Here is an 11,288-nt window from a genome sequence, read left to right as displayed (position 1 = left end):
ATTCTGCCACTTTTTGTCTTGGTTCTCTTGCAAGTAACTCCCTATTTCAGGTCAGCTTAGAATGCCAGGACTTCTTTTGCTTTTTGAATGGGAATTTGTGAAGAGGGTGGACTTCATCCTGGGTAAAACTCCACGATATCATCTGTCAGTGATCTTAGAAGATCTTGAATGTTCAAGTATCTCTTTCCTCAGCCTTTCTGTACAATTATGACTCAATAATGTTCTTTTCAGTTCTAGAGAGCAGATACAAAATATGCTTCCTCTTCTTGATTAAAATCTATCCTTCATTAAAAGCTACTTCTCTTCATTTTTTGCCTGCATTTTGATGACAGCACTTCAGATTCTTTGCAGGTCTGTGCTGCCTGAGAGTGTTCCCTGCTAGAACACTTCTCTCCCCCAGTTAGATGGTGGCAGAAGCTTTGAAGAATAAAGCTGTTTATTGGATAAGGAGGAAATGTGGATGAGGTGACAGTAATTTTATATTTAAGCAGGTAACATTTTGTAGTGCAAAAAATTTGAGTTAACCCCCTGCCCTTTCTTTTTTCCTTTTTTTTTTTTTTTTTTTTTTTTTTTTTTTTTTTTTTTTTTTTTTTTTTTTTTTTTTTTTTTTTTTTAACTGGAAAGTTAATTTGTTTTTTGTGGGAGGGAGATTAGTGCAAATCTGAAGTCCCTGAGATTGATAGCTTGTAATGTGGATTTCATTAACCTTGCTCAGGATAATTTCTGTGAAGTTGAGCGTTGAAAACTCTGATGGGAACGTTGTCTACATGTGCATCTGTTGCTTTATGTTGTTTAAAAATGTTTGAATGTTTTCAAATCTCCCTGTATATGGAATTTAAATCTATATCAATGTCACATACCAGGTAAATCTTAATTTTCATTGTTCTGGAAAATTGAGATTCCTCAAAAAAAATATTTTAATGATCTCTAGGGTTTCTTTCAGGCTTGAAAATTGAATAATCTCAGGATAATTCATAAAATATTGAGTGTTATAGGGGTAAATTTTTGCTCTTGCTTTATAACCTCTTCATCCATACAACCAGGACTATTCATGTTTTATTTACAGGCTGGTAAATAATAGACATTTTGTTTAATCTGAATGTTTATTTAAAGTGAAAAAAAAAAAAAAGGATTGTTTATAACCCAGAGAAGAGCATCATTCTTATATTAGAAAATGATTCTCTCAAATAAAATGCTAGTCCAGATTTCTGCAAATTAGAATTTAATTCTCTTGATTTTTCAGTTCCCATAATATTCTTTAACACACACACAAACAGCCTCTTCATTCTCTCTTTTTACCTTGTTTCCTAAGTTAGGAAATAATTTATCCCCACTCAGTGACCTGTGAGGGGTGTTCATAAAATACAAAGATTTAGGTTTTTTTTAGGATTGACTGGCTAGTTTTTCAAATAATAAATGCAATACATATTTTTGCTAACCACTTCTCACAAAAGAAGGGCTTGCTTTTGGAATAATAACATTTTAGAGTTGGCATTTCCTGAACAAAATATCTGGAAAACATCGTGATCTTTGACAGCTTTGAAAAGAAAAATTTTAGTATTATAGTTCCAGATACAAAAGGAAATTAATGAAAGTAAATGGTAAAAGGTAAAAATGAAGGTTAGAAGTTTTTTTTCTGGAAAACCAGTAAAACTGAAAAAAAAAACCCCATTTATTAACAAAGTGTTTTATTTTAGGCTTATATATGTTGGCAATTATTTCAAACAAATTTTTTTCTTTGACTCTATAAAAGAGCTGTTTTAAAACCTTTCGTATTTTGTTGCTGACCTGAAGTAGTTAAACTTTGTAAGCAGATACAAAATCCACCCAAAATATTCAGTTTTTTCCTTCTCTCTTCCTTCCCACCTTGACGTGGTATAGTCAGTAACTAGGAGTCCTCGTTCTAAATTAATCCACTTTTATCCCAGTGCTGGTTTTCTTCAAGATGATCATCTTTTCCTTTCTTTCTTTCTTTTCATTTTTTTCTTTTTTCATTTTTCCCTCGAAAGGCGAAGGGTGTTGGCGATTTCTGATGGAATTGAGCACATTGGGAATCTGCGCTGGGAACTCGCCCTGTGCCTCCTCGCTGCTTGGACTATCTGCTACTTTTGCATTTGGAAAGGGACCAAGTCTACTGGAAAGGTGAGGGGAAAATCCTGAAGATTATATGATTCTTGTTCTCCAAGCCTGTGTTGTCCCTCATGATTAAATCTGAATAATTTACTAATTTAAATAGTCATTTAATAATCAGAATGGGAACAGTGGAATTCCACACACATTGCTGTGAGCAACTATACTTGGGAGTGTATAAATTGTAAAATTAATCGTAATCAACAATCAGTCATGTGTTTTAGATTGTTTTGTTTCTCTTGCTTTCGTGATTTGCTTTTCCCCTAATTCTGTCAGGTGAGGCTGTTTGGTTTGGTTTTAATTTATTAGGTGGCATTACTGGCCAGCCCTTGAAGCCTGAAATCAGCACTGGGCCCTGTTGATTTCTGTGCACAATGTGTGTAAAATTTGAATTCTTCTCCAAACTGACAGGAGTTCAAACTCTCAGTCTCACAAAAGAGTCACACAAGGGAGTTTCAACACGGAGGGAGTTTAGAAACACAAATGGAACATCGAAAGGAGAAATAATGAAAGCGCTCAAAGGCAGATAAAGATGGACACATTATGGGGGAAAAAAGAAGAGCATTTAGTACTTTTTGAGTGAATGCCATTCAGTGCTGGACACCCAACAGAGAGACACTGGTTCACAGCCTCAGCCAGTCATGGGATGATGGAGAGGTTGCCCCTGGAGTAGAATCAGACAGAGCTCTGAGTAGAATCTATGAATAATCAACTGCATACACGAAAAAGAGACACAGTTCTGGAGGGAGGATCTAAAAAAAGCACTGTTTCCTCATGTGGGAACCAAAGGGTACAAGGAAAAAGCTTAATGGATTGCAACATTCTGTACATTTAATTTTCAATTGTGGGTTAGTTTGGAAGGCGTGGTTGGATTCTTTTTTGTTTCTGTTTCAGCGGCCCACGTTTGTAAATTTGAAACTGTTTGAAACGTAGTGGGTTTTTTTTAATTTAGAAAATGCCAGAGAGAAACTTTTCAGCTTTGTCAGCCACACACACATATCTTTCATACTACCAGAATTTTGGCTGAAACTAATTGCTGGGTTCTGTCTGTATTTGCCAACTGTGTCAGTCAATCTGGTACTGCCTTTTGCACGCACAGATTTCTGCAGCCCACTTTTATCAAGTCACTGCAGGAAAAATGCTGAGAAAGACTGTCTAGGGATATGCACGAGCATGAATAGTTTAGAGGAGAGAGGGGGAAAGATCCTAAAGAGAGGAATATAACAAAGTAAAAGTGATATAAGGGAATGGCAAGATAAATGTCCACATGTCTTTGAAGTGTGGGCTCCAGGGAGGGAGAGGAGTGCTTGGGACTTCTCTGAGGAGCTGCAGCCTGGCAGGGAGGAAAGAAAACTGAGCCAAACTGATTTTTTTCTTAATTTTTTTTTTTTCCTATCAGCAAGGATGTCTGAAGATGGAGGTCTATTCTTCCATAGTATAATCTGACCCAGGGGTGCAGGGAAAAACACGGCGTGTGGCTGCACACGCAAGGCTGGGCAGAGCTGCTCTGTGCTCCAAACAGGAGCAGGGGTAGAGCTCCTTTGCTGACAGGAAGAGGCTGTAGTGATTTTAAAAATATATATATATATTTTACATTCAGAATTTTATTGTTAACGCATGAGATTCTTTCCGTCTGTGTCGTATCCTCAGAAATAGGTCTCGGGTCTTGGAATTAGTTAACTTGTTTGACATTTTTATTTTTCCCTTTTTATTTTTTCTGGTTTTCTTTTTCTGATAGCTTAGCTAAAACCTCAGCCCAGTGGTAGGTGGAATAAATTGTATTTGGTTTCATTTCAGTATGATTTTGATAACCATCTTTCTGATGAGATCAGGAGAAATAGCCTGAGAAAGAGATGTGTCTTGAAGCTTTTCAAATAAGCAGAAAAAAAACATAGTCTTGCTTCAGAAGTGCAGAGAAAATGGAATTAATATCCAGTGTTCAGCTTTAGAGGCATCAGGCTTAAAAAATTTAGATGAGGGCTCTGTAAGAGGTAGACCCATCACATATTTGCACTCTTTAAATCAGTTTGACATGAGCAGCAGTTCTGTTTCCAAGATCCTGAGGAATCAGACTGGTGGATTCCCACATTCCTTGGGATGCACTGTGGTATTCACCAGTCTGCCTGTGCAGAGGGTCCATGGCTGCTCAAGAAATATGCAGTGAGGAGCTTTCAGAGCCAATATTGACCATTTCTTTTTCCAGTTTACTGTTTAGATGTATTTAAGAATTTTAATGTTTTTGCCACTTATTACAGCCAACATTACTGGAAATCTGTGCCACATCACTGCCCTCCCAGCCCAGCTAGACAGAGACAGCAATCAGGTGTTGAGGATGCTACAGAGGAATTAAATGTTCCAAAGTATAAATAATGGAGCGGATTTCTGGGCTGCAGTTTCCATTTCTGATATATTGGCATTTCTGAAATTCATATTTAAACTCATCTAATCATGGGCCTTCCCATTAAATTGAATTAATTACGTGCTCATTTCCAGGAAACATTTAAAATTGACTCCTGGGTTTTTTATTATAATGATAAAAGTGGGTTTAGACCAGTCTGTTAAATTAATGATATACTTTTATTGGATTGAATAATTTCAATGAAACAACAAATTTATTCAAAGCATACTCAAGGTTTTATGACCTTTGGAAACATTTTTAAAGGAAGGTGTCTGTGGGACAGAATAGAGAGAAAGAGGACAAGGGAAACAGAAGGGAAATGGAGAAGGTGAGAGAGAGATTCATCTTCACACAGTTGTGCTCTCTGAAATATTCAAGAGGTGGATTTACTTTTTCTACTTTTTTTACTCTGCATCCTAACACATGGAGGAAAAAAAAACCCCAAGCCTTAAAAGCTTTCATAAAATAAACCCATCCTTTTCCAACCAGCACTATCACAAACCTCATCTCCTCAGACTATCAATATTTAATATTTTAAGATATTTAATATGTTAAATGTAACACAAAGTTGAACTCCAACTGAAGTGCTTATGACACTCCTAACAAGGTGTTCCAAACTTTGCCATTACTGTTCTTGAAATTCAGTACTTTCTCACAGAGCACTTCAGCTTTTACATTCCAACAGATGTGGAATATCAGAATCATTTCAGGTGAATCTGGCAGCTTTCTGGTGAAATGTATTTGCACCTTTTCAGAAGTTTTTGCCCTTAAATATTCAGTCTCAATTATTTGTATGCTGCCTTTCACACCGAAAATGTTGCACAAATGCAAAAGGCAGATTCTTTGAATGAGAAAATCAAATTCAGAGGAGAAAAACACGACAATGTAAAGTTATCGTAATGTCATGTGTGTGTTGCAACTTGCCAAGCTTGTCGCTTTCTGAGATCCATCTTCTGGAGAAGTGTTTTCAGTAACTGCAATCAAATGCTTGCAAAGCTGAGGAAAGGGTTATGCAGAAGACAGAAGGAAGTTAATTTGCTAAAGGTTTAAATTATCATCCCAGTCTGTCATTGACGATCCACTTATTAATTTCTTTAAATGTCCTTGTGCTTTAAACCTTGAGAGAGGACTACCAGAAGCTGGTAATGTATTTTTCCTAAATTGCTTACTGAAGGAGGTAATTCTAATACTTTCTTTTTTTTTTTTTTTCCTTTTTATTTTCATGAGAGTTTGAGAGTTTTTTCAGACAGTGATCATTCCACTGAGCTTATAATCACACCTCACTTTTAGCAACTCCTGCCCAATTCCTTTTGACCTGAGGAGTCAGCTGGACTCAGAAAGGCATTTTAAGTCTGTCTTATTCACCAGTCCATTCCTTTCTTGCTCAAGCATCTAGGTTACTTTTTGGATGCATCAACACATCCCTGTTTTCTGCTGATATTGAAAGCCTGTCAGGGACCTGCATTTATAGAATCACTAAATTGTGCAAGTGGAGAGGGATCTTGGAATGCTATTTGTCCAACTTCTTGGGCAGAGAAGGTTCAACCCTGAACCTGAAACATTCATCTTAGTGCTTGACTTAAAAACCTCCAACTTCAGAGATTTCTCATGTCTTGGGGCAACCTCTTCCAATGCTTAATTTCCCTCAAGGTCCAAGTCATTAATCGCTTCTTGTGGGTTCATTCCACTATTGAATATTGTTACTGAATTATCTTCTTTTTTTAATACCTCATTATATTTCTCTTATTCACTCCAGATCAACCCCCGTTTTTGTATCATCTGTGCCACTACAGAACATGGGTTTGAGCGTCTCTAATTATTGATGCCCACAAACTGACTTGGAAATACTCCTCTATTAACAAGGCAAATGAATAGACTCAGGGAAAAAAAAATAATCCAGGTTTTTTTTCCTAGACAGCATCACTGTCCTACTCCTGAATGGGAATGACAGCTAATCAGTATTAGGTGTGTCACACAGACAGGGGACAACTGATCAAAACTGCTCATGTCTTTATATTCTCAAAGCCTGATGTGTTTCAGCTCAGCGCTGTCTAAAGGAGCAGTACTTCCACCTGCTCTGTAGATGAGGAAGGGTTGAATCAAAAGAGTTAAAAAGGAACCCACAGTCTTGCTATAATTTTCAAGTTATGGATATTAGAACATTTTACCTCATCCACAGCATCTTAATGTCTGTTTTAAAATTGTAGATTGTTTTTTGTCATTTTATGCCTCAGCGCAAAGTCAGCATATTCTGATTTGAAGTGTTAAAAGAACATTGTCTGTACTGTCGGGATTTTATTTAGGATAAGAGTATCAGACTGCTTGTATGACCACTAAGACCAATACTCATGTAATTTTGGGGCCTTTTTGAATGAGTTCTCATCAGTATCAGAAGGATAATCCCATACCAGAGCTAATCATAAATAGTTCTTCCACGTTGTTTTGTACTTGCCCACTGGTTGCTGGCCAATATGTGATGAGAAATCCTCCCCACATTATGCAGGATCATCTTAAACAAGGGAAAAATCTCATAGGGAACCATTCCTCCAATTTTTCTGGAACTAATCTACGTCCCACAGAGACAGACTTCAGTAATTACTGAATATTATTCTATTTTGATTCTGAATCTTTAGATCCTTTCTTACTCTTGGTGTTAAGTTCCCTGAAGTTCAAAGGAAACAAAGAAAACATCCCTGTGTTTGAGACTCACTCAAAAACTTTTTAGGATTAGGATCAGCTTACTCAATGGAAAGCTGTGTGAAGTAGTAAGAAAATCAGATTTATGAAAAAAATAAAAATAAAAGAAAGGAAAATACCCAAGCCATAATACAAGTGAATAGTTTTTTTCAGTCCAGACTAGAAATAATGCTGAAATCCTTCCAAGACCTCTTTTTCAACGTGATGAAGTCTCCAAGAAAGCGCAAAAAACCTCCAGAGTTCAAGCATGTCATCACACAGGTGATGTGTGTATCAGAACGTTTTAAAAGAATTTAGAGCCCTTTCTTCACCACCTATAGAAGCTTCATTTTGCAGCAAATGGCATTCCAATTGTTGACAGTTAAATTTAAGGAACTGAAAATAAAAGTGGGGTGGTTTATTTTTCTATTGACTAACTTGCAATAAAGTCATCACCTCTGTTATTATAAAAAAGGGAAAAAAAAAAAACCAAATCATGGTGCTCAAAAGAGTAATTTTCCATTTGAGAATTCATCCTGCTATTAGAGAGTGTAAACTTTACGATGTCTCTCCACTTGATATACTTTCAAACTCCCATGGGGAGCAAGAGGCTGAGAAATCCAGAGGGTGCTGCTGAAAGGTGAGAGCAGGAATGTTGAATAGACCCCTGCAAAAAGCTGGGGATGTTGCTCTGAAAAAAAATCATGATTTTTATAGCTCATAAGCAACCTTGAAGACATCTTGCACTCTGTCTCGTGAAGCTTCTGACATTAATATGGTTCTGTCTGGCACTTCCTACCCCTTTTCACTCCGTAGCTTCTCCCTCGACCAGAGGGCACTGCTGGAAGGTCTCACCATGCTCACATCTCTGCAAGTGCTACTTGAGAAAAGGCACTGACACAGCTCCTTTCTCTGCATAAACATGAGTTGCCTAAGATTCTTGATTAAATAGCAAGTCAAAAGCTAAAATAATAGATTAATGATTGCACAGGATCTCCTCATGAAACATTTATGGCTTTTCTCCTAATTGATCAGTGGAGAGCCTCATGTTATCTGTTGCATCTCTAAAAAGGATACTGTGCAGCTTGCAGTTCATCACTGGAAACTACTAGGAATGACCTTGTGAGCTTTCTTGGTGTTGTAGTTGTTGTATATAAATGGAAAAGGATGAGGTGGTCTGATGTTTTACTTGTCACTTCCATTATTCATTGAAGTATTTCACTTCTACTATGACACCAGTGGAAAAATGACAAACACCTCAGGAAAGCAGAGGACTTTCTTCTCTCAAAAGAGCAGCAGCGCTGCTTTACCTACCACAACTAAGCAGGATATTGGGTTGAATACGTGCAAGTGATGGCATAATTTCTTATTTAACTCTTATGCTATTGATTCTTTTATTTTTCCTGTGGCTGTGCAGACAGGACCCTGTCTCATTCTAAATGTGACCTTTGCAAACTTGGTTAGGTTCCATATGCACTTCCAGATGTTCCCTGGTTTGAGTATTTTATTGAAACTCTACATGCAAAACTTAGATGAGAGTCTGGGAGAGGCCACTGAGGTGAATTTAAAGCTGTGATCAGTATGAGGGTTTTAAGATGTACTTTGTGAGGGAGCTGGGGTTGTTCAACCTGGAGAAAAGGAGGGTTAGGGTGGACCTTCTGTTCTCTCCAACTCCCTGACAGGAGGGTGGAACCAGGGATCGAGGGACAGGACAAGAGGAAACAGCCTCAAGCAGTGCCAGGAGAGGTTTACATTAAATATCAGGGAAAATTTTTTCACCAAAAGGGTGATGAAGCACTGGAACAGGCTGGGCAGGGAGGTGGTGGAATCACCACCCCTGGAAGTGTTCAGAAGGATGTGGCACTTGGGGATGTGGTTTAGGGGTGAACACAGCAGTGCTGGTCGATGGTTGGACTCAGTTTTTGGAGGTCTTTCCCAACCTTAGTGATTCTATGGCACTAGGACATGAATGTTGTAACTGTTGTCCTTTTTGAAGTTCCTCACTTAATTGTTTCCACTGAGCAGTTTGATTGGCTGAGCTGAATGCACTGAAGGGCCACTTGAGTGTCAAGACATCTTTTTGTAAGTCTGTATTAAATAGATGTGTTAAAAACCTAGAGATAACAGAAAAAAGGTAAGGTACAGCCTGTTTGGCTGGGGCATCTTGACATAAACCTAATAATAATGACAGAAAAAGGGCTTGGTAGGGAGTTTTGACATTATTGTTAATCTGTCAATGGGGTGGGCAGGAACAGTCACCGAAATCTGTACCATTTGTAATGAATAAATGAGATAGCCATCACAACATACTAATAGATACCTATTTCACACCCACATCTTAGCAAGGTTTAACTAAAGGTGCAGGGCCCGGGGTTTTTTAATTCTGCAGTGATTCTGAAGGCTTCCTGTCCCAGGTTGTAGTTCTGAAAGGCCTGAATAATTCAATATAAAATAGACACCTGAGCTGCTGGAAGTTTATTCCAACAAATCAAACTCTGCACTAGGTATTACCAGGAAAAAAAAAAATAAAGCTGCAACTGTATTTAACTATTGGTTACATTTTATTTTGCATTTTTGTGCTGAGGAAAATCCCCAGAATTTATGTGAACAATTTTAAAATGCAGAATATAAGCTCTCAGGCTCTGGCTGGCTGAGTGCAGGGTCATGTCTCGATACTGAACCCCACATCTTTCCCCCTTAATTTGTTTTTATGGTCCTGCTCCCTCCTCCACCTGCATTTTCACTGCAGGAGAGTGTGGGATGGTTTATGGATGTTTCACTGTCCATCCCCCAGACAACTTCATTATCCAGACATTACTAACAGCAAATTATTTTCACACACACACACGCCACACCCCCACAGCTTATATTTCTTTTTATTTTGTGGATGATTTATACAGTTCTGAGAAGTTCAAGATTTGAAGGTTTCCTCCTTTGTTTCCAAACTTTAGCTTTTTGTTCTAGTTCTGGGGCAAACTGCAGTGCACTCAGTTTGAATCCAGCTTTAGTGCCTTTAAAATAATCTATCATGCTATTGGCAGACCTGAATAGTGCTTATATTTCTGACAGTGGGTAATTTTGTAGTAATTGAGAGGACCCAATTTTACGTCTCTTCCATAGCAGTGCCTCCCTCTCGATGTCAGAGTGTCTTCTAATTTACAATTGTGCAAAAAACAGGACTGGCATGTGGACTAAACCAAGAAAAAGAACTGAAGAGAGTATATTGATCTGCTTGAAAGTATGAGCAGAAAGGGAATTCAGTGTATCAAGACTAATGCAGGAAAGAAGTGGGAAAACTGTTTTCCTTGAGCTGATGACCTGCAAGGTATTCAAGACCCCAAATTCAGAGATAGACTCTTCCTACCTTTTGCCCATCATTTTCTCTGCCCTCCCCTCAGGAGTTAAGCTCTGCTTGCCAGCAGTTAAGACTCAGTCACTAGTCCCAAATAAAATTTATTTCTCAGTAGCGGGCTATGTAAAGGTCTTAATGGATTCAATGAGGCAGAAGGAAGGAGTAAAAGGACAGAAGCAGAAAAAATAAGAGAAAGATGTGTGGAAGGAAAAAAAAAAGAAAAAAAAAAGAAAGAAAAAAAAGGACTAGGGCCCATTGTAGGAGCCCAGGAAAAGGAACTGGGCAGCAACGATTGTATCTCCTGAAGTGTCTTTTGTTTTAGCCTGAAGTAACAGCAAAGAATAGCCCTTCACGGAGAGGCTTTAACACTCTGTCCAAGACTGATCTCTGTATTCAAAGGGGGAAAGTAGAACATTCATGAGATGCATGCAGAGTTCCTGCTCTCCTCCTCCTCTGTGTGAGGTTTGAAAACTATTTTTTCCTCCACTCTCCTGTGCTCTGAGCATTTAAGGACATCTTGGATTTGTATAAAAAAAAAAAAAAAAGATGTTTGTGCCTCTCTATGGTTTTACCAAATTTGTGTTTGACAGCTAGGGAAAGTATCACATGTGAAGCTCAAATCAAAATCATGCTTTCGTGGTCTCGTTTCTTCCCAGTTGCACCTTAGCAGCAGAGATCCACTTTTATATGAATGTTTAGACTGGATCTAAGCCCTGGCCCACAGCTGAAGCG

At 38.1% G+C, this 11,288-nt stretch overlaps 1 protein-coding gene across 3 annotated transcripts in view; it reads left to right on the top strand.

Annotated features, from left to right (window-relative positions):
• Positions 1 to 8,287, top strand: part of LOC114065537 (sodium- and chloride-dependent GABA transporter 3-like) — a 33,053-nt gene extending 24,766 nt beyond the window's left edge. For all 3 annotated transcript variants that reach the window (XM_027899535.1, XM_027899533.1, XM_027899534.1), the window contains exons 6-7: positions 2,010 to 2,142; positions 8,240 to 8,287. In XM_027899535.1, coding sequence (XP_027755336.1) covers positions 2,010 to 2,142; positions 8,240 to 8,272 — 166 coding nt within the window. In that variant the 3' untranslated portion in view covers positions 8,273 to 8,287. The remainder of the gene's footprint in view (positions 1 to 2,009; positions 2,143 to 8,239) is intronic.
• The last annotated feature ends 3,001 nt before the right edge of the window (positions 8,288 to 11,288 follow it).

The sequence above is a fragment of the Empidonax traillii genome, unplaced genomic scaffold (genome assembly GCF_003031625.1).
Source record: "Empidonax traillii isolate 1590-97213 ecotype Southwest subspecies unplaced genomic scaffold, ASM303162v1 scaffold674:size665969, whole genome shotgun sequence".
NCBI lineage: Eukaryota > Metazoa > Chordata > Aves > Passeriformes > Tyrannidae > Empidonax > Empidonax traillii.
Note: the sequence above shows the minus strand (reverse complement) of the source record. Positions and strands in the feature narration are given on the sequence as shown.